Source organism: Pollachius pollachius, assembly GCF_949987615.1.
Source record: "Pollachius pollachius genome assembly, chromosome: 6".
In the NCBI taxonomy this organism is placed as follows: domain Eukaryota; kingdom Metazoa; phylum Chordata; class Actinopteri; order Gadiformes; family Gadidae; genus Pollachius; species Pollachius pollachius.
The window spans coordinates 15,429,735-15,454,614 of record NC_136939.1 but is presented as its reverse complement, the minus strand read 5'-3'; the positions used below and the strand labels follow the sequence as shown (position 1 = coordinate 15,454,614).

The 24,880-nt window shown below is 42.0% G+C and overlaps 1 protein-coding gene across 1 annotated transcript in view; it reads right to left on the bottom strand.

Moving 5' to 3' along the window:
* The window catches only part of LOC307077266 (glutamate receptor 1-like), a gene marked incomplete at its 3' end in the record, with an annotated part of 41,395 nt that extends 17,405 nt beyond the window's left edge, over positions 1-23,990 (bottom strand). Inside the window, exons 1-11 of the mRNA XM_079738614.1 lie at positions 23,801-23,990; positions 13,269-13,453; positions 11,343-11,396; positions 10,651-10,809; positions 10,317-10,484; positions 7,611-7,715; positions 7,181-7,291; positions 6,098-6,304; positions 4,861-5,076; positions 3,980-4,109; positions 3,381-3,534 (exon numbers count right to left, since the gene is read on the bottom strand). Coding sequence (XP_079594740.1) covers positions 3,381-3,534; positions 3,980-4,109; positions 4,861-5,076; positions 6,098-6,304; positions 7,181-7,291; positions 7,611-7,715; positions 10,317-10,484; positions 10,651-10,809; positions 11,343-11,396; positions 13,269-13,453; positions 23,801-23,975 — 1,664 coding nt within the window. The 5' untranslated portion in view covers positions 23,976-23,990. The remainder of the gene's footprint in view (positions 1-3,380; positions 3,535-3,979; positions 4,110-4,860; positions 5,077-6,097; positions 6,305-7,180; positions 7,292-7,610; positions 7,716-10,316; positions 10,485-10,650; positions 10,810-11,342; positions 11,397-13,268; positions 13,454-23,800) is intronic.
* Between the last annotated feature and the right edge of the window lie 890 nt (positions 23,991-24,880).

Here is a 24,880-nt window from a genome sequence, read left to right as displayed (position 1 = left end):
CACACACACACACACACACACACACATACGCACACAGACAGACACACACACATACGCTCTCTCACAACTACACATTGGCTCTCTCACACACACACACACACACACACATACGCACACACACACACGCAGACACACAAACACACATGCTCTCACAACCACATATGGGCTCTCTCACACTCACAGACACACACACACACACACACACACACACACACACACACACACACACACACACACACACACACACACACGTAATTAAACATTCACGATAGCGGCCAACAATCATAGCCTTAAACTCACCCCATACATGAATACACAAGGGCCTCATCTCTCTGGCTGTGACAGTGCGCTGCTGTGTTCAGTAGCGGCCACCCCAGCTCTCGCCTCTGACAGGAGGATCTCTGGGGACCTCAGAGGCTTTGAGAGGAAACTTTTGATCTAGTCTGGTGGCCGTCTAATGAAAGCAGCAGTGCTATAGGACTGCTGCCTTTTATGCGTGTGTAAGGCACCTACTGAAAGACTACTGCATTAATACAGGTGCATATAGCCCCGCCCCCCTCCCCATTATTTATCATAGGGAAACCCTTAAGAAATCAGTTCCTTTTTGACCTTCTTGCATTACATTCTTGTATTTAAATGACAGGATGAAACTGCAGTCCCAAAGTCAGCCACAGAAAACATTATAGCAGGAAAGAAGATTGTGTGATATGTGGACACCTCTCTATTGGATGAACTTCCTAACATCTGTGGCTAGCTTTGTGTGGTACACTTTTTCAAAGTAGATCATGCCCCAATAGTGTTATTAATGGTAGGACATTTTATTTGTACAGAAAATACATGTGAGAATAAGGAATAAATATATGCTTATAGGTACATGGATATGTTTATCAAATGTTGTGTTTAATTAAATGTGTAAGAATAGGAAAAAGGAATTGTCCAACAGATGTGCATTTTGTAGGCAATCCTACTGCCAAATATAAAAAAAATAATGTGAAGTTTTTTCAGCAGAAAGGGTTTGCTTTGAACTCTAAAATGTGTTGGTATGGCTCCCTTTTTTGTAACTACTCTGAAAAACATTTGCATAACTTGGTTGAGAATGAAGAAAAGTTTATTAATTCCTCAAATAATAAACACAAATGATACATATAGTTGGGCAGTTTTAAGAACCATTTGCATTTCTCTCTGGCCTTGGTGCATTTGTGTACTCCTTGGTATATTCATTCAAGCGTAGAGAGACAAAGCTATTCTGTCAGGCACTATAGTACCAGGACGACACTGTCAGGACTATACTACCAGGACAATACTACCAGGACAACACTATCAGGACTATACTATCAGGACAACACTATCAGGACTATATTATCAGGACAATACTATCAGGACTATACTACCAGGACTATACTATCAGGACAACACTATCAGGACTATACTACCAGGACAATACTACCAGGACAACTCTATCAGGACTATACTATCAGGACAATACTACCAGGACAACTCTATCAGGACTATATTATCAGGACAACACTATCAGGACTATACTATCAGGACTATACTATCAGGACAACACTATCAGGACTATAATATCAGGACAACACTATCAGGACTATACTATCAGGACAACACTATCAGGACTATACTACCAGGACTATACTATCAGGACAACACTATCAGGACTATACTATCAGGACAACACTATCAGGACTATACTATCAGGACTATACTATCAGGTCTATACTATCAGGACTATACTATCAGGTCTATACCATCAGGACAACACTATCAGGACTATACTATCAGGACAACACTATCAGGACTATACTATCAGGACAACACTATCAGGACTATACTATCAGGACTATACTATCAGGACTATACTATCAGGACTATACTATCAGGTCTATACTATCAGGACAACACTATCAGGACTATACTATCAGGACTATACTATCAGGTCTATACTATCAGGACTATAGTATCAGGACTATACTATCAGGACTATACTATCAGGTCTATACTATCAGGACAACACTATCAGGACTATACTATCAGGACTATACTATCAGGACAACACTATCAGGACTATACTATCAGGACTATACTATCAGGTCTATACTATCAGGACTATAGTATCAGGACTATACCATCAGGACTATACTATCAGGTCTATACTATCAGGACTATATTATCAGGACTATAGTATCAGGACTATAGTATCAGGACTATACTATCAGGACTATACTATCAGGACTATAGTATCATGACTATACTATCAGGTCTATACTATCAGGACTATAGTATCAGGACTATACTATCAGGACTATAGTATCAGGTCTATACTATCAGGACTATTGTATCAGGACTATACTATCAGGACTTTACTATCAGGACTATACTATTAGTATAGCTCCTGATAGTATATCTCTTATCAGGCACTATACTATTAAGACTAAACTATCAAGACTATATGATCAGGACTGAAGCATCAGGAGATATACTATCATGACACTACTGTCAGCAGATATATTATCAGGACTAAAGAATCAGGAGCTATACTATCAAGGTACATCTTACAGAATAAAGCCCTGTCCCAATACACCCCCTACCCCTCCACGCTACCCCTCGGTTTTGCACGCTCGCGCTAAAGGCATGGTTTCTCAATTCAATGTGGAATACTTACAAAGAATGTTTCATACAACAAAGGAGCGGCAACCTTCACCCCGAGTCCGCCTTTAAAAAAATGTTTTATGTTTGAAATGTATTTCATGTATGTCTTTCATGTTTCTTCATTCTGGGGCAGGACTGCCGGGCATCCCTGTAAACGCACCTTCAATTCACTTGCAATAGGCAGAGAAAATGGTATGTCGCATCAATGCTTAATCAGCAGGTGACAAAATATATTCCAATAAGAAGTTATGCACAGCATGCATGTAACCTTGAGAGGTAGTCACTAATGCAAACCATTGTACAGGTAGGGCTGCTCGATTATGAAAAAAATCCTAATCACGATTACTTTGGTTAATATTGAAATCACAATTATTCAAACAATAATTTTTTTGTTTGAAAACATGATGTAATTATTCAGCATGTTTCTTCCAAAAAACACAGAACTTTGAAATTTTGCCTTAAAGAAATATACAAAATGTTTGAAAAGAAAATGTTCAAATCTAAAATGATGTACAGATATATATCCACCTGTTTGCACTTTCTGTAAAACATTTAATAAAAAAAATAAATAATAATAATAATAATCGAAAACTCGATTATTTCAGTTTTGTGAGCGTTTGACGCTAAAATCAAAATTGCGATCAACATTTGAATAATCACCCAGCCCTTTGTACAGGTGCTGCTAAGGTTTGGTTCTCTTATGCCAGTGGTACCTGGGGGAGATGTCGCAGCCCTGCTGCATGAAGGCCCCAAGGGAGAACCAGAGAGAGTTGAAGATCCCAAACTCATTGGTGTATTCTCCTGCCTCCTTCTCCTTTTGCTGGTTCTGCCCGTTGGTCTGGGGCTGTGCCTGGGACTGGGAGTAGCCTATGGGAGGGAAGGAGAATAGCTGGGTCAGACAATCCCTAACAGTACCAACAACAGCACATAAACAACAGGAACAGTAGAAGAATAATTAGTTTCATGGTTGAATTAACTGCTAATAACTAGCTCAAAAATGACCACCTAATTTAAATACCTATGATGTAAATTATTTCACAATAGTTAGACACAAGAAAAGGTGTTCCGACAGTATATATATGTATGCATGCAACATAGGTCACATTATCAGTAATTCACAGAATATAAATAAACACATTAAATTAGACCTACAGAAAAAAGAAGTGTGTAGGGTTTGTGTTTTTAGGTTTTTAATTTAGTTATAAATCGCCATTCTTTACATAATTGTACATAAACTGTGCATTGCGTGTGGTGGCCATGAAGCCTTAGTGTGATGGATCAATAAATGATCAATAAATGATCCAATCTCTACCATGCGATTGTCCGTGTTCTGAGGAGGAGTTGTTAGCGGCATGTCGGGAAGAGGGGCTGGCTCCAGCTTGCTGCTCGTCTTCATCATCTTCGTCTTCGCCCTTCCACTCGTATGGACTGAAACGACTGACCTGTTTCACAGTTACAAGGGAGGTCACCAGGGACGCCATCAGAGACGATTTACTATTTACGATAACGGCAGGATCAGAACGAACTTGGTCAGGAAATCAAATGGAAATAATGTTTGGAATCTATTTGAAAAAGCTATTTGTTTCGGCCATGATGGATTTTTCTTTCTCTTCCTTTTGACTTTCATCCAAACAAATCTGAATTATAAATCAGTAATATATAATATATAACCTAAAGGCTCTGTAGGTTTGGTTTAGAGTTATTATTCAAATGAAATTTGCTTCAAAATCACTGAGCCAAAATCACATGCTGCATTGTTTCCAGGTGTTGGTGGCTGCCTCTGTCATAGATAATTAAGATGTTATACTGCTCCCGGCTCTTTTTTGAATGATCAGGGCCACTCTTCCCTGATTGGTAAAGGGAATCCATCTTGCCTGTCAATCACAGGTACGTGAAATGCGATGCTAAATGGTGGAGAAACATAGGTAGGTAGAGAAGGGAGGGGACATTGTAGGGGTGTTTAGTTTCAGTTCTCTTCCGCACATATCTGTGCTCTCAACTCTCAAACCTCACCTGTTCCTTTAAGGATTATTTATGTGGAAATGATTTAACCTTTTTTAACTAGATGCCTTCCCAGACACTAAAGATGAAAATGACCCTATTTGGCAAACTTCTTTTCTGAAACTATCACAGATACACACGTGCAGACACACACACACACACACACACACACACACACACACAAACACATACCAGGAACAGCACCACACTGACTCCGATGTACGCAAACACGATGCACATCCAGATCTCGTAGGCCAGCGGGTCCAGGAAGGAGAAGACCCCCGGCTTGGACTTGGTGGGCTTCTTGATCATGATGGAGATGCCCAGGGACATGAAGGGCTTGGTGAAGTCTATCATCTCCTCACGCACCAGGGTGATGGTCAGGGGAGCCACCGCCACATCGGCTTTCTGCCGAGGGTCGAGAGAGGTAGAGATGGACACATGCAGAGAAGGGGAGAGAGAGAGAGCAGACAAATAAATACATGCATGAATAAATGAATAAATAGAGACATGCAACAGAGAGAAATTGTTACAACGTGTGACTTCAATCACTTTAAAATGTTTTTATACGTCATATTCAATTGAGAGTCTGTTAGGTTCTTTCACAGCCAGCTGTCACGTCTTCCCCCTCAGTCTTCAAGGGAGGCGTGTGTTAGATCCCAGTGCTACCCAGGGGCAAAACAAGTCCAAAAAGTGTTAAACTCACAGTGTAACCCAGGGACTAGACCGCAAAGAAGTGATACACTTACACTTCCCTCCAGTAGAATACAACCCAGCTCCTCTCTCTCTCCCCCACTCTCTCTCTCTCCCTCTCTCTCTCTCTCTCTCTCTCTCTCTCCCTCTCTCTCTCTTTAACCATCTCACTATCACTATCTTCTTATCTCTTTTCCTCTTTCATCTCCCCATCAATCTGTCTTTCACCCATCTATCTAACACATCTGTTGCCCGTCTGTCTCTAAGAAAAAAGTTATATGATTACTTACGGCCCCATCCCCTCCCTTTCTGTTCTTGTCTCCCTCCTCCATCCATCCCTCCATAATCCTCCTCCCAGGAGACGAGTCTCTGTCGCTGCTCTCATGTTGGATCATTTTGAGACTCTTACTAGCAACCGCAATCTATTCATAACCCGGACAACAACAAGCCCTGTACGAGCCCCAAGGACAATATCAGCACCATCACCACCAACAACACACACACACACACACACCCAAACACCACTAGAAACACACACGCACCCAAACACCACCACCAACACACTCCTCATGGGACTACATTCTTGGGTATGTGTCTTTGATTATTCTAACCCCTGTAGCCCCCCTTTTAGGAAGGAAACTCTCAACATAAACGGCATCCATAACAACACCACAGAACGTCTTTTGTTGTTGTAGTTGTTGTTGTTTTTGTTGTGGTTGTGGACGTGTTTGCGTACCCCGTACACCAGCTCCCCCACCATGCCGTTCCACATCTTGGATTCGGCGTCCCTGGAGCCGTACTTGCCGTCGCCCACCAGCTCCAGGCGGTAGTTGAAGCCCACGTGCTTGGCGATCTCCGAGGCCAGCTCCACGCAGTAGCCCTCGTAGCGGTCGTTCCCCACCAGCTGCTCGTGGTTCTTCTTCAGCATCACGTACGGGGGCTCCTGCAGTGGGTGGGGCGCGGTGGTGAATGGGAGGGTGGGATCAGTGTGAGGGTTTAGACCCGGCACGGTGCGGCTCGACGATGCGACCCCACTGGAACATTTGTCTCCAGTTGGAAATCAAATGATGGATTGTATGAGGAATAGTGACACCCCCCTCCGCCCACAGAGCGATCAACCGAGAGATCCGAGATCAGCTTCTATGCAAATTCCTTTCGCCACAAGAGCTAAGAAATCTAAGTTTGAACCATGTGTATGTGTACATATACATATATACATAGTACATACATAGGCTCAAATCACAGTTTTGGGGGTCACGGTAGTTAGGCAGGGGATGACACAAATGCCTATAATAAAAATATGAAATAAAAAAATATATAGCCTATTATAGCGTACTCCCCAAATAATGTAATAGTGGCCATTCATCACCATTAAAAAATTTAAAATAGGGCTGTAGCGACGAAGACATTAAATTTCTTCCAATTAGAGACTGTCTAATTGGTTAAAACACATGTTTTATTGGAATAACTATTGAAAAAGAAAATCTGCAATTTCACGTAAGTTGTGTGGAAGAAACGGACTGTTTAAGGCTTCCGCTTTAACTGTGTGTATGTATGTATGTGTGTATGTATGTGTGTATGTATGTGTGTATGTGTTTATGTATGTATGTATGTATGTATGTATGTATGTATGTATGTATGTATGTATGTATGTGTGTGTGTATGTATGTATGTATGTATGTATGTATGTATGTATGTATGTATGTATGTATGTATGTATGTATGTATGTATGTATGTATGTATGTATGTATGTATATATTTAAAGTGTGCAATGCAGACTGTAGCATGTGTGTAGTGCAGCTGGGCTTGGGGACCTACCAGTATAGTAGTAACCACATAGGTTTTATTCTGCAGACCGTAGAATTCCTCCACTACTGGAACGTAGACTACAGTGTTGACATATTTCTCGTTCTCGTTCCAGTAACCGACCTGTGTACACCCAAACAACAACAACAACGACAACAACCCATGGTTAGCACAGTGCCGGCTAGTGAGGGGTCCAGAGAGTACACCGGGGGCGGTTAGAGGTGCTCTCCTACTCTACCACTACGGTGGTCCCCAGAGACCCCATACTATGCTGTTTGTTTCAATAGCCGGATAGGTCAGATGCTGGTTAAAAGGATACGAAAAAGGGAACACAACAATTGTGGCTCCCTCTTACTTGGATAAAAAGTGGCATGCTGTGAACGGTGAGCCCGTTTTGGATTCATTTAATTCAGTCGGAATACGTTGTGACTCCATAAGGTACCTTTATGGGCCCAGTGTGGCTGAGCTCCATCACTGTCAAGGTGAAGTTGGAACGATGGCCTCGCTCATCGAATTGGACGTGGCCTGTGAGGCCTTCCAGACGCACCTGTAACACATTCACAAGTTACAGTCACACATATGAAAGACCCCCCTCCTGTGTGTGTTTGTTCCTGGAGGACCTTCTCAAAGCCTGTTATGTTTTTCTTTAATATAATTTAAACAGTTCAGCTCCTTTGAAGCTGAGGATAAACAGGATTTTGTTTTGAGAACTATGTAAAAAACAACATGCTGTGTGGATTTAATGAAAACCTATAGTTTATTCATATAATGTACATTTATATTTAATATAGCTACTATTAAATACATATATGTACACCAGAAGTACAGAGGTCTCCAAGAAGTTTGGTAGCGTTATGGGGGCAGTATAATTTGTTGCAAAACCTAAAGGGCCATTCCCCCTATCCCATTTTATAAAAAAATCTGAAACTTGGTATCTGGGTATTTGACATGCTGCATCTTTATGCCTAAAGGACACATCAGATCTGTCAAGATTAATTTTGATGTACCTTGAAAGTTTTTAAATCCTTGAAAAAAATCAGAAAAACTGAACCATAAACCCAAATGACCCAAACTACACATGCTTCTTTCACACGTTTATTGGAAGATTTATGGCCGATTTATGACCAATATGAGTATGCAAATGAGCCCGCATTGTTCCATCCATCACAAGTCAGCTTTAGAGAACCCCAGTGGGTACCTAAAGGACATCCCCTTAGGTAATATGGACATTTTGTGATGATAGCTAAAATAATTACGTCAGAGGCGTCAATGTCCAATGACCACTGTTGCAGGTGCTGAACACGCAGTTTTTTATAATAGAGTTCACCTTGGAACAACTCACAAGTTGTCAAAGTTGGTACACGTATTGAAACAACCCTTTAACAGGTCTCCAAAAAAGTAAGGAAGACAGGAAGAGCAAGCGGTGTGGCCACAGGAAGAACTGTGTTCAGAGCATGAGGGACGGCATCAGCAGGCGGCACGACAGGAGATTGCAGAATGACCAATACCCAGACCCCAATGGCCAGCACACTGGGTTCATGGAAGCACTGTTATAATTACTATTAGCAAAATCACTCATCTTATCTTCGTTAGAAAAAGTAGCACACATGCCGAGTAGAACACATGCAAAGTTGGCGTCCCTCCGTGGTCCTGGCTGACGAGGCTCTCCATCTTGGGAATGCCGCACCAATGTTTACTCTCGTATCTCTCCTCTCATCAGATAATCTTCTTGGGTTTTGATTCACCCGTATGTTTGCGCTTTCCATGAAAAGCTTTGGTAACAGAGGCCAACTGCACTGAATAATCGTGATCCATCAGTGAGAGTGAGCAATAAGAGTAATAGAAATGAAAAAACAACAGAGTGGATGGAGTGGATAGCTATCTAGCTCGTCAACTTTCTTCCTCACTCTCTGTGTTTCCCGTATTTCCCAGACGTTAGGAGCTAAAAGGCGGATGACGCCTTTTTTCCCAGGATGTTAACATGTATATAGTACATATATCTCTGAGGTGAGTAATGGTTGGAAACATTTAGGATAATGTAAGTACACAAGAAAATGTAATGCATAAAACAGGTTTAGTTGTTTTAAGATATGTTAAAGGAGACATATTTCCTAACAAGTAAACATAGGATATGAGTTCCAGAAAACATGTTTTTGAAGCTGTTTGCTGGAAATAGCTTTTAGGAAAAAATAATCTTGCCTACCACTATCCCCCTCTGTTTCAGTCCCTTCAGAATGCTCTGTTGCTGGTGTCTGTAGCTTTAATGCAAATGAGCTGCTGCCCATTGACCAATGAGCTGTCAGACTGAACCACAGCATGGAGGCAAAGGGATTGTTGCCTTTTGCGGACTCCTGGATCTCTATATCTATATAATATAATACAACATAATAATAATAATAATATTATATAATATATAGGTATTTATATAATATTAAATCTTACATCACAGCCAAAAGCTATGTGCGCCTTGGATGATATTATGAATCATAAAGACCGCGTCTGACGTCTCTGGTACTTCCACAACAAGTAAAGACTCGTAGTGGGGGATATCTCGGCCATGGTTGAGAAGAATTGGGGGGAAAGGAGCTTTTGCCTTGACTCTCTGAAGTCAATGAACCTCGACATGGAGGAGAAAGGGATTGTACTCCGGGAGGTGAGCTGCCGGACTGCCGCCGAGCTCCCCCCGCCAGAGCTGCCAGACTGCCGTTGACTGCTGCCGAAGCCGGCGGGGGGAACTCGGCGGCAGTCCGGCAGCTCACCTCCCGGAGTACAATCCCTTTCTCCTCCATGTCTCCTCCTTTGGACTGCCGCCGAAGCTTCGGCAGAAGTCCTACGGAAGTCCTTCCTACGTAGGAGGGGGCGCCGAAACTGACTCGCTCGTTTGGTAACTGTACTTTCAGAAATGCATATCTCACTCAAAAGATCATGTACAGACTTTTTTCAAAGTTTGTATGAATGTGGGAGCACCACAGACCCAAAAACAACACCCCAAATCCCAGGAAAAGTGTTTTTTTCACAATATGTCCCCTTTGAAACAAGTTTCTTGCATATCACACCTTTAATCAACTACAGATGAATCCATAAATCTAATAATAGTTAGTGTCAGCGCTATGTGTGTGTGGTTGTGTGTGCGTGTGTATGCGCGTACCTGCTGCAGAGCCCTCTGTATGTCGATCCCCTGGCCCCAGGGTGCGGGGGGATTGGCCAGGCACTCCCCTGCGTTACCCCGCCGAGAGATATCTATCCTCTGCTTCCGAAGATTCTGGAAGGCTGTCGCCATGGCGCTGACACCATCATAGGTCAAAGCCCCTGTGTACTGACCAATAAGAGGGAGAAATGCAAATGAGGGCAACTCTTATAGGATTTCTAATAGTAGGTTCATAATTACATCCTTTTAAATAACTCTGCCTGGGCCCTCACTGGGGAGGTGCACATCCACAGCTGTGTGTGTGTGTGTGTGTGTGTGTTCAGTCTCCCCTCACCTTCAGCCTCCTGCGGTTCTGCTTGATGTCTTTGCTGTCGAAGTCAAGCCACTCTTGGTTGAGCTTCTCCACAGCCGGGTCGGAGGTGTTCACCAGCTGGAAGCCCGTCACGTTAGCCCCCAGCGACTGGAAGGCTGTGAAGTTCAGGTCCTGGAAGCCCTGTATAGCACACACATACACACACGTAGACACATACACACACACACACATACACACACAAACACACACACGTAGAAACACACACACACACACACACGCACACGCACACACACACACACGCACTTTTATTATAGAGGTTATCAGAAAGTAATATAGAGAACCCCTGGGAGTAAACGACATCTCTCCAACACACACTCACGCATGTGCGCTGATATCAAACATCATGCGCATGCACCCACACACACACACATACACACACACACACACACACATATTAAACACTCATACACTTGACATTTGCCTCACAGGAAATTGTAATTTACAAACTCAGCAGGAGATCAAATATACTTAACCGCTTAGAAGACTCACACACACACGTTCATCCAACCCACACACACACACACACATTCATCAAAGCACACACACACACATTTATCCAAGCACATGCAAACACACACACACACACACACACACACACACACACACACACACACACACACACACACACACACACACACACACACACAACTCACCAGATTGACAAGTATATAATGGTAGTTTTTCAGAGTCCTCTTCTGAGCTGCAATCTAATAGAGCGCGTGCGCAAGAGAGAGAGAGCGAGAGAGAGAGAGACAGAGAGAGAGAGAGAGAGAGAGAGACAGACAGGGTTGAAATGAAGTATGTGGCCGTTAAGTATTTGTATTTGTCAGAGGCCTGTAATGATGATGAAAACCAACCATTTACAAACGACTGCATTGCTGCCTAATGCATTGCCTGAGCACGTGTCTCTTTGTTTGAGGGTGTGTCATGGTGTGCGTATCTTGGTGTGCATGTGTGTGTCCTTCCAAACACCAAATTAGTGGAAAGGCTTTCGTCCTCTTTGAGGAATTAATTGCTCGTCTTCCGTCTTCCATCTTTACCATGACTAAAGAAAGAAACGGAGGGAGGAAAAGAGAGGAAGAGATTTCCTAAATGGGTGAGGGAGGCAGCCTACAGAAGGGAAAGGGCTCTGGAAAATAAAAGATTGATTATGACTAGGGAGCTGGGGTTTCCATAGAGAAAGAGTTCATGGACGGTGGAGAGGAAAGCAATTGTGGTTTGATGGGTTTGCATGAAAGGGAGAGAAGTTTAAAAAGAAAAAAATTGCAATAAAGATGGAACAGCGTGGATGGGAAAGGACCACAAAGAGGATGATGAGAAAGTTAAGAGTAGAGATGGCTGGGATACGGGTACCTTCTAATATGGAGATTGCTTCTGGACAACGGACAGTTAAACAAGCTTGGCTGATCACGATGTAATCATCAAGAGGTAAATATAACATCCATACACTTCTATTTCTTTTGAATGGGAATAAATTCCTGTGTTGCTCCATAGATGATTTTCAAATGCATTTAGAAAATCCCTTATTTGAGCCAGGTGATTAAATAACCACATTAGAGATGCTGGAGCGATGTGGGATCTACAAACACAATGTTGTGTTTGTTGCCATCGCCCATTCCGTGTGTAAAAGGGCTCTATTGTATTCTGTGTCTGTGGAAGTCTTTGGAAAAGCTGGCCAAAGCAGTGGCTAGCAGTTCCCTCTGACACAGAGTCTCTAATAGACCGCTGCAGGAAGCCAACCCCGGCTGGGGGGTGGACGGGGGTTATTGTGGGTGGGTTAGGGGGAACCAGGTGGTCCAAATCCTCTTTTCTCTATCCCAGTATGCAGCAGCAGCAGAGAGGGTTTGGGTTTCATGAGCCGATTGCCTGCTATCTGCATATCTTATTTTATAATGCCCTATGCACAAGCTCACACAAGCATCACATAGCCAGTCGGCTCAAGAAAAACTCGTATAAATATATGAAGGATATAAAGTCCAAGACTTCATCTTCCATGCGGCAATCTACTTGAGACACAAGAATGGAGTTGGAGTTGATGGATGACGTCTACGACAGGATTTTTTAAAAAACAACCAAAGTCTGTTCAAATGTGATTGGTTAATAGTTGTAATACATTCATTGTGTCTACACTTGAGATAAATATTTATAGTTTTCTTTAATCACAGACACATATATTGGTAGATGTTATTTTCTTTACCTGACATGTTTAACATCAGCTGATAAGAACGCATCACACTACTGATGAAGACGGAAGTATATCCATCGAAACATGTCAGGTAAAGAAAATAGCATCTACCAATATATGTGTCTGTTATAAAAGAAAAACAAATGGAGATCAGGACGTTACTGATACCAAAGTCTTCTAGTTTCCTGTTCACGGTCAAAATAAATTGAATTCATATCATCATCATCATCATCATCATCCTCATCATCATCATCATCATCATCATCATTACCAACATCATCATCCCAGTCACCATCACCATCCTCAACATCCTCATCAACAATATCCTCATCTTCATCCTCATCATCAGCCTCCCCACCAGTGTGAGCGTGTGCTGCCAACGCGGTGGTCCTACCAGGTTGAGGATGGAGTTGAGTCTCTCCAGCTCACAGTGGAGCACCACGTGGTAGTCCTTCTTGTACTCCAGGTCCTGCAGCAGCTTTACGAAGGCCGCCTCCGTCAGCGTGTCCAGGTTCACCGAGGTCACCTGCCAGCTGCGCTCCGCCGCAGTGTCCAAGATCTTCTGGAGGACGGACAGACCTGGGAGGCAGACGGACAGACAGACAGACGGATGGAAAAAGGCATGCAGCACAACAGAGATAAACAAAGGGAGAGAGATGGATGGACAGGAGACAGATGGGCAGGCAGCAAGACAGACAAGAGAGACAGGCCGATGGAAAATAGAAAGACAGACAGACAAAGAGATACAGATAGGATGCAAAGAAGGAAAGAGAAGCCAGACAAAGGGACAGAAAGACACATAGACACAGAACAGATACGCAGCAGCATAGAGAGGGAACGCAAGCGTAAGGGCACAGAGACAGGAAGGAGATAATGCAAGCACAGTGGCCAACAGACACACACACACACACACACACACACAGAAACACACACACACACACACACACACACACACATACACACAGATTTAGTGCTGTATTAAGTCATTACTGTCCATCAGTGTCAAAGTTGCTATAACTTTTGTCAGGATATAGCCACGTGTATCTGTTTGTCTGTCCTTCCGTCTGCCAGTCTGTCTGTATTCAGCAGAACAATTTGAATTGAGTGAGGTCAAAGGTGTTTTCTTTAAATGGGTCAGCAACATGGTATTTTTAAGTCATGAGTAGGTATCAGAAGTTCTAAAATATCATTATATCTGATAGTCAAATAAAGGCCATAGACCAGAACAACTGCAAGTTGTACCACTCCTGGTCTTCTCTGTGTTCATCTGGGATTGATGTTGAGTTTGAATGTCCCTTGATCTAGCTATAAATAGTTTGTGAATTCCTCTTGAATATGACTTAAGCCAGGCAGACACTGTAGAATATAAGTGACAGTGCAAGTTTGCTTAACTCACATTCACATCCTAATATGTCATTCTGTTTGGCCAGAGCCAGTGATTTCTTCGCTCACACAGGACGGTTTTACTAACAAGCCACAATGTGGGTGCTCACACAGCATGAGACATTTCCAAAGGTTTTTATAGGTCTTGACAATTTCCCAAAAAGCTTTATTCCACCATTCAAAACAATATGGTCGCATCCTCCAAAATATTGAGGCCAGGGAAGAGAACGGCAGTATCGATGATACCGGGCTGAAATATTGCTAAAATAATAAACCAGACAACTTTACAGAATCAGGACGTGGCGTGCAAACTAAAAAGCAAATAAACAACAACAAATAATTATAAAGGCAATTATGCAAATTATCTGTGCACACATTTTTCCGCTGTCCCAAATCATGCCTCCCTTCCCTTTTATCTCGGTCTTTCACTAATGACATTGTGACATGGGGATACGCAAGAGGGACAGACGATCTGTACACTGTTGTACTTCTGGCTGCAATACTTGCTGATTCACACACTCTCTGCTCTCCATTCTATCTTTTCTTTCTCTCATTTATCAGATGTGGTTAAAACAGATAATTAGGAAATGCACAAAAAACACATGCACACACAAAAAAACATGAAAAACATGAGTTTTTATACAGGTCAGCAAAATTCAAACTGACTTCAAAGGGATATAACCCACACTGGGTTAGGAAGGACAGGAGAGAAAGTAAGTTTTTCCCTTGCAGAAAGTTAAACAAAAAAACATGAACTTCAAAGGTGTAAGATCTTTTACTACTTTGTAGATACAGACACACTCTCACACTCTCTCGCACTCTCTTTCTCTCTCTCTCTCTATCTCTCTCACACTCTCTATCACCCTCTCTCCCTCTCAGATACACACATGCAAGCAAGCACACTCTCTTCCCACCATGCAACTAAAAATGCAGAGACAAACACTTTCAAAATGCATTCAAGATGCAGATCAATTGTCCTTCATCTCAAAACACACACACACACACACACACACACACACACACACACACACACACACACACACACACACACACACCAGACAACAGTTGCAAAGACAGACTTTGACACACAACTATTTCTACTCTATTGTGCTTTGTCTTTGTCAAAAGCAAACAAGTTAAGTGAGCGAGAAAAAGATAAATAGAGAAAAAAGGTTGCAACAGAGTAAGAGAGTGAGAGAGAGAGAGAGAGAGAGAGAGAGAGAGAGAGAGAGAGAGACTCTGTTAAACATGTCCCAACATCTAAAGTGGCAGGGTCACCTCTACACAATGAGCACCCTATGGCATTGCCCAGTTCGAGGATCTGCTTTGGTGTTCTGTGTGTCCCTGTGTAATGATATTAAATTGGAAGGAGTGCTAATAGTTGTAAATCTAGTTCAGACCGTTGCTCGTTCTATTTTTCCATGGAGATAAAGGTTGAACGAGGCCAAGGCGGGTCTGTAGCTGATCACTTGAGATCAACATCCACTCTGCAATATTAACATATTCACAACTTTATGTGTCTAGTGTGTTTGAGAGCATCATATTCTTTGTCCCATCAATGTGTGTGTGTGTGTGTGTGTGTGAGAGAGAGAGAGGGATAATGGGACATGAGCAAGAGTAGAAGTGAGGGCTCAGTACTGTGTTACGGACGTCCAACAGAAAGAGAGTTTTATAAATATAGACACTAATCCGCTCCCTCCTCTGCATCTCATTTGCATAAACATTCAGTGCGCATGTCATTAGGTATTAACACACCAACACAGTTACACGGTGGGGAGCACAGAGAGGAGAGCGAGGGAAAAAAGAGGAGCAGAGAGGCAAGGAGAAGTATGTGGAGGCGACGTTCGGGTAGCACAGAAATTCTGGCAAACACACACATGCACACACGCACACAAACACACACACACACACAGTCACGCGCACACACACACACACACACATGCCCACACATGCACGCACACACAGCTGTGTCTTCAGCGAACAGTCGGGTCCAGTATACCACTCAGCCTCACAGTTCATTCCCAACAGAGCTCTTAGGGAGAATTAGGGCTAAAGCCGTTGGCTTCTCAGCCTCTATCTGTCTCCAGGGGCTCTCCACGCTGCCCTCAGAAACACTCGCCAACTGTAACAGTTGCACAACTGGGCAACAAGAGCATTGCATGCTGGGTAACAAATTTGATATCGAAAGTGTTTATTTTGTAGGTTGTTTTTGTTAGACCTTTAATTCGAGGTAAGCATCAAGGAATTGCTTATAATTAACTAACCGATTACGCAAACATAGTTTCTGACTTCGTACTACATGTAATAAAACCAGTAGGGTCTAAGACTTAAAACTACAGTCAACTGGATCATTGCATACATTTCCCTTAATAGGGAGACGTGCAACTATAATCCACTCAATGGAATACAATACGTTTATATATATATATTCATTGTGTATAAATGCCACCAATATCAGCATTGGCAAAAACAATACTTCACAATTATTTTCTAAATAAGCGAGTAATTTCAAAGCTTTGACCAATGGCAATAAATACGTGAAACTCTTATTAGCTGTCAGCTTAAGGAGCTTTTATACATATCTCTGATGTTTCAGTTCATCGCTCAGACTTGAGGAAGAAACATAGCGAAATGACTGCAGCTATGAAGGATTTCAAATCTATCATGAATGCGCTTGATTAAGAAGCAGCACCAGAACAGATCGCACCGTACTAAGGCAGACATTGTTGATTGGGGGTCTTCCCAAGCATTCAGTTGCATGGTCTGCAAATGACCTTTCAGACGGATCTCAATGCACTACATTTGAATGGTTCTTGGCTAATACGATGATAAACATGCTATGGGTTACAGTGTAAAACATGCCGAACTCCACTGTTATTAAGATTGCACCGTTATGTATTGATACGCCTGATCTGTTCCTGTTGCCTTTGAGAGGTTGCAATCCATTTTTTATGTTATTGAAAATACTCAACTGATTCAACTGAAGAAAACACACACGTTTTATAGAACAACTTCTAGTCCACTCAGAGCGACTGTGCTAAGCAACAAGGCACACCTGAGTCTCTGTGCCCAGATAAATAAATACACATATAATCCCTGCAGAAAGGCTACAAACGTATTGTTTCACTGGTATATATATATATATATATATATGTATGCTTGCCGTTTCCAATTTATTCTGTTTTGTTTAGGATTTATTATACTCTCAATTATAGAAGATAAAACAGCCTTATATTATATTATTTATTCATATTTTTCACACACACACATCCCGTACACATGCACATACACATTTCCAAAGGTTGGTGGCAAAAGGGTGTTGTAAGCCTTTATATGACCACTCAGGCGGAAAATAGGCACTCAACTTTCTGTTTCCAGAGAGGACTTTATTGAGCAGATGAGATAATAGGCAAGGATGAGAAGGGATGAGAGGAGACAAGAGGAGAGAGGAGAGGGAGGAGGAGAGAGGAGAGGGAGGAGACGAGCGGAGAGGAGGAAAGGGGAGAAGAAGGGAATACAGGAGAGAGAAGAGGAGAAAAGATAGCCCCATCAGTGACAGCCTATTTCAAGCCTATTACTCCCTTCTCTGTCCGTCCCCAGCCAGATGTCTCCCCAACCGCACGTCAAATCCCTTGTGTACTGTACAGCAGCACGGCCGCAGGCAGCCTAATGAGGCCAGCCAGCACATTCAGTTTGGCCCTGTTCAATCAATGCCCCCCCCCCCCCCCACACACACACACACACACACACACACACACACACACACACACATACACAAACACACACACACACACACATACACAAACACACACACACACACACACACACACGCCCCCCCCCCCCCCGTCACACACACACCCACACACACACCATGCCATATACATACCATATGGTATAATACAAATATTAATGATCATTTTTTTTATACATTATCTATTTATGATCTATTTATTTCGTTTATGTGCACGTGAGATGCTTTTGTGAGCCAGGTTCTGAAAAAGGGGAAAGCTTTTAATTTGGCTGCTGATCTCCCTCTGATGTGTATCTACGATGCATGATCCCCAGTGATTCAACTCCATGTTGAGGTGCCATTCTTTTGTATTGCGTGGCATATTAAAACTCCCCCGAAGGCAAAGTCTGCCAGAGAATACAAGTGTGAAAAGTGTCTGGCAGTGCCCACAATGCTTTCAGTGCAATCAGTTAATGTGTTCTTGGCAGTAATGTAAAGGAGCTGAACCATTACACTGACAGAGAGAGAGAGAGAGAGGGTGAGGGATTGTTAAGCATAATTGTGTTGGATATGGATATGGGTTCCCAGATAGAGGTTTTAAGATCATATGATTTGATGGAGTCCATCATCCAACACAGCTATAGTCAGAGAGAAAGACACAGACCCCCTGGGGTGTAACAGGTGTCATCAAATATGCTGCTCCGGGCCGGTTGGTCCCAGTTTGGTATTTTGTTGGACTGCATTCTGCTCAACTGGGGTTTCATAAATATACTTGAGAAAGAAAGAAACAAAAACGCTTTCACTCAAAGTAAGTGTTTTTTGGAGCTTCTTTCCACATTGCACTCATATGCTGTTCTCCGTGGTGTTCCACTGTGCATTTAACTCAGCTATCTAGATTAACATCCCTATTAAATCAAACCTAAGCCCTTGTCTAACAAACCCCTACCCAGAGGAGTCGTCACATTGGTCTCTGCTCAGCGTGTAGCATGTATGCGAAAAACCTAAGTCTAACTTTAACCTCTCGTTCAAAACATCAGAATGAAAGGGCAACGAAATGTTGGTTCCCAAAGTGGAAGATATTAAATCTTCCACTTGCAAAATTAAGTAATGCTCTCCACAGCCCCAGAATAGAAGGACTGAATAATCATCTGGGCGTCTTTGTATTTCATCAGCTGCCTTGCTTTTCCCACCAGTGTGTTGATGTGGGTAGTCCAGGTCAGGTCTTCTGAAACCTGAACTCCCAGATATTTGAAGCTGCTCACCCTGTCCACAGCAGTCCAATTAATTGCAGCGTTGCATACGACTTAGGTTGTTGTTGTAGTACTATCCTCTTGAAGTTCACAATCATCTCCTTGGTCTTGGAAACTTTCAGGAAGAGGTTTTTCTCCTGGCAGGCCCTCCACCTTGTCCAGGTGGGCTGTCTGGTTGTTATTTGAGATCAGGCCAACCATGACTATATCGTCCGCTAACATGATGATAGAATTGTCACTGCACACAATCATGGGTGGGCAGGAAGTAGAGGTGGGGGCTCTGGAAGCAGCCCATGGGAGACCCAAAGATCAGGATGAGTGAGCTGGAGGGGTTTCTCATCCCCCCCTCTGGCCTGTCCGGAAGTCCAGGATCTAGGCACAAGGGGGTGTGTTCAATCCTAGTCCTTTCAGCTTATCCGCCAGTCTAGTGGGGAATATTGGGTCGAATGCTGAGCTGTAGTCAATAAACAGCAATCTCACATAGTCCCCGTTTTGACTGTCCAGGTAAGAGAGAGTAGTGTGGAGGACCTGGGAGACCGCATCATCTGTAGATCAGTTTGGTCTGTATGCGAACTGCAGTGGGTCTAAGGTCGGAGGGAGGGAGGATTTGATGTAGTCCTTAATCAGCCTCTCAAAGACCTTCATGGCCGCTGATGTTAGGGCCCCTGGTCGTTCAGTAGTCATTCAGGCATGCCGGAGAGTTGATCTTGGGAACAGTGAAAATTTTGGATCTTTTGAAACAGATGTTGCCAGAGAGAGGTTGAATATGGTGGTGACCACAGGAACTCGCTGGATGGCACAGGACTCAAGCAATCGCCCAGATATGCTGTCCGGTCCAGCAGGTCTCTGTGTATTCACTCTCAACAGAGTCTTGCTCACGTCGTGTTCCTTCACGGAGATTAGCTGCTTAGCCCCAGCGTGTGAACTCTCCACAGCCACGCTGGTCAACACGCTGACGCTGTCGTTGTAAGCCGGAAACTAGCGGTAGTGTTGCCAGTCTCAGACAGTTCATAGAAGGAGTTCTGGTTCATTTATACAGGCTTCCAATACTTTTGGTTAAAAAAGGAATACATTTGGTTACATGGAGCCAAGGTAATGTTAGGGAGAGAGGGCAATTTGAAAATAAGAAGGAATCTGCAATTCAATCCCGTAATTTCTATTGATCCATGCTGTGTAGTATGCCATTCTCTGCTCTATCCGATTGATTCGTATATATTTCAGAATGTGTTTTAATGTTGCCAGGTCAATGAAGGCAAACCTGTTTATGTGTTTAATGTGCAACGTGACCAGTTCATGATTTTTTTTTTTTCAAATAAACTCATTTTAATTGAAAGATATCTAAGATATCACATAAATAGCACATCTTATGCTATGTCATATTATGAGAAAATGCATAACTATTGCTGGTTTCTATTCACATGAACTGCTTTGTGTGGAGCTGAATTGCAGAATTTGAATTTGACTTATAGGTAATGGGGAACATGTATAATTCCACACAGTGAGCTACTGACAGTAGTTGAGTGTGCATTCAACTACTGCGACCTGTTTGGTCGAGTTTCCGGCATGTCCTAGCATAGAATTTAAGCATTTGAATTTACATGCCCTAGAATCGTCGTTATTGGCGATATTACATGTTTATTCAAATTCAGTGTTCACTAAAGGTAATCACATAGTTATCTTTGTCCTATATTAAGTTACATATATTATATTAAGAATATTCTAGTGAGCAGATTTTATAGGTTATTGTCAGCTCAAACAGTAGGTAGGGTTAATGTAGAGCTATGTAGCGCTACATTCCTTTTGAACTCTGTAGCTACTTCATATTTTATGTTTAGGAAAATTTGTTTGGAAGAAGAATGATTATGTAGCACCATTTGGTCACAATATCACTGTTTGGTTTATTGTATTTTCCTGGTAACTGTTGTTAAAATTCGGATAGAGTCCAATATGATTGGAGATGATTGTACCGTTTACCTTCAAGCTGTTTAACCTAGAAACAGCCACGAGTAGGAGTTAGATGGGACTATCCTGAGATAAACATCACAGGACATCTCACTGATGTGCAGTCAGTCTAGTTCCTTTGATGCAATTATAATTCTTATAATATGTCAGGCTACACAAGGAATCTCTAAATGTGGAATGCACTATAATAATATCCCTCAGCAATGAAAGTTGGACCCTTTCGTTGTCGAAATCTATTGATGCTAAATTGTGTTGTGTTGTAGATTTTGCAATTGGGTTGTGAATTTTGAAATTGTGTGATGGCTTTTGCCTTTGTGTTGGGATTTCTGCATTTATGTTTCTCATTAATTGCTTGTGTTTTTCGATTTGAAAAGCTGTTTGGATATGCAGTGTGCTCAACACGTCTAAGCACCCGTATTAAGGGCATGCCAGAACAATCAACACACTCTAGAACTAAACACAAGGTTAGGTTTTTTAATAAAATGCATTTACAAAGGTATTTTCAAATTCTAAATATGTGTATAAATATCATCATCAACGTATACTAAACGTGACTAAATTGTTGTTCTTTTTATTTGATGAACATGGCTGTTTATATGCAAACATGCACTAAATTGGTTTTAGTTCTCAAACCAAAAAAGGAAAATGACTGTTGGGCGGCAGGTCATATGTTCAGTGTATGCCTGAACACCGTGTTACATCGGTAGCACCAACTACGGCAGCAAGCCTACTTTGTTGATTCCGTTCTTAGGTTTTAATCCGTGCACCTTTTAGTTATCTGAACATTTACAGTCCCCGTCCAATCAGACAGCTGGAGAGGATCTGCAGAGAAGAATGACAAAAAATCCCCAAATCCAGTTGTGCAAAGATTGTCGAGTCATACCGAAGAAATCTCATGGCTGTAATTGCTGCCAAAGGTGCTTCAAATAAGCACTGTGTAAAGAGTCTGAGTACTTATGTCAGTGGGACACGTACACTGATAGGCGGGTTTGGTTTGGTTCTGCTCTGTATTGCATATATCATTCCCAATTTGCTGATGTAACCCATGTGGGATTGTATAGTGCTCCCTGTTGTCAAACGATGGTATACTGTTGGTATTCTGTATCTGATATCTTTATGTCACGCTTTAAAACCTATAGCAGGGAGCACAAGAAAAAAGTGGATCCATACCGCCAAACTAAATTATTTTATGCAATGTTGATTAAATCCACGACATGAGTGATTCCTGTCAGAAGTCTCATAATGGTAAATGTGAGAATCATATAATACTTTTTAAGGACTTTTCACTCAGTCTTTCAGTGTGTTGTTCCTATCTTTTTTCCCCTAGAGGCACCAAGGATCCAGCTGATTAATCGCAATTTGGAGGTTTGTTATTAAACCGATAAGTCTTGTACAGATTCATTGACATTTTTTGGTATATCTTGATTTTACTTATTAATAAGGAAGCTCAGATGGGTGAGAATATCGAGAAAACAATATAAAATTGAATTTGAAAATAAGCCATAAACAACAACCAAAATCTGTAAAATAATTGTGTTCCTACTAGAAACTTTGAACCAGAAAAAACTTTTAACTATACACCTCATCACGTAACTCTTTGCATGTCTGCCTGCTTTGTGACTTGGTTCTGTTTCATCAACATGTTCTTGCTTGCTGTCTCATTCCTAAAAAGTGCTGCGTCCATGGTCATTGTTCTGTACCCGACGTGTCATGATATCTGTTGTTTTATGCTGGGTGTCAAGTGTACTTAGGTAATTATTTATCTGTTTTTCCGTCTATAATGCTGTTCTTTTTAAAAATACACTTTATTCCAAATATGTTCAGACTGAAAGTATTTTGAAATTAAATTTTAATTGCTGTTGATATCGATGTAAATTAGGATGGAATATTACCTAAATCTTTCGAAAGTATCTTTCAGTTTGTGTTAAGTTGTCTGAAAAAAATGTTAGAATGTTGGTGTATTTTAGTGTCTCTCTGTGTTTACATTTCTTAGTGTGGGGACAGGCCAGTGCCTCGCATTTCTCGGTTGCTACCAGGTGTTATTTCCAACAATCCTCCATTTCTTTATGTCTCTACAAGGACGAACCAAATGGACAGTCCCAGGCCGTCTGGGACAAAGCCAGGGCCATATACCTTATCAAGGGAGAGACTGCTTCTGTTCTTTTGTTATTCACGTTTTCTTATGTACAATAATCCCCAATCCTTTGGTTCGGTGAGAAGAGGGATCGCCAGCCAAGGAGCATGTCTGGAGACTGCTCTTCACCCACCTACACTATTGATTAATCAACCTAAGTCTGTACCTTGCTATATTACATCCTCGAATAAACCATAATTTCGATCCTGTGGTCCAACCTATCAAGCTGCCTTGATTTCCACTTCAAGAATTACTAATATGACGAAAAAAGACACAACGCCTAGTCTATACGAACAGCTTAGAAATAAGCCGAAATCTTATAAGTAGCAGTAATGAGATATCATTAGCCTATTAAATGCATTGCTAGTAGATCAAAAATAGCACTTTTAGTACATTAATCATTCAAGAATATGGAATATTACTAGGTACACTTCAATGAAGTGTTTTTGCCCAGGGCCGTTGCTCACCTGAGTCGGAGCTGTACATGTAGACGAAGCGGGTCCAGCTGAAGTGGTCCACCAGGGCCATGAGGGGCTCCTGCAGCTGGGGCCGGAGCTGCAGCATGAACTGGTTGTTGGTGTGGATGGGGAAGGAGGGCGTCACGAAGCACACATGCAGAGAGCCACAGAAGGACATGAGCATGTTGACCGTCCGCTGGTCGTACAGGCCCATGATGGCATACACGCCCTTGGCAAACTGGGAACAGACTGGGAGGAGAAGAATAGAGGAAAAACAAGGGGGATGGAATAAGAAGGTTTGGTTAAAGCTATCAAAAGTAGCGACATGTCATTCCCTCTATCTTTACTGACAATCCTCCTTATCTTTATTGTCCTGTTCATGAAAGGAAAACGGCCCTCATAAAAAGAGACTGGAAATGTGATCTGTTTTGCAGGGGTGCTGTTTCATTCCGTGAACAGAAGGTTTAAGATTGATTATGAATGAAGATTTACAAGTGTAAGCTATCTGATGAATGCATGATTACAATGAACAGTAAACAAATAATAACTACACAGACTAAAGAGTAAATGACTCAGATATTCATAAAAATCAGTTGCACCCTCCATTAGGCAGCCATTCATAGCCTAAATCAGTCCCACCTCCTACTCCTTTCTATATTTGCATTCATGGTTTACACTTGGGGTCTTAGTCTATTATTTGCAATGTGATTATTGATCTCCACCACCAATGTAATTATGTCAAACTGTGTTTGCTCATTCTTTTTTGTTGCTCTCTTTTTCTCCCTGCTTCTCTCTCAATACACACATTAGCAGCACATTAGCAGTCTTTATTGTCCTTGGATGAAGACTGAGAAAACACAACACAACCCATGAGCTACTCACTGTTAAACACAATACTTTGACAAAATAAGAGAGATAGAGAAAGCCAAAGTTTGAAAGATAAAGACTTTATTATCAATTGTAAACATGTAACAACAAAACCTGAGTTGGTTTGCAAAGATGTCCCGTTCTGGAATCAGGCTTCATCATTGTGTTCCCATTGTGTTCCCATCATGTTCCCAAAATGTGTGGATTCCTCCTACATGCGCT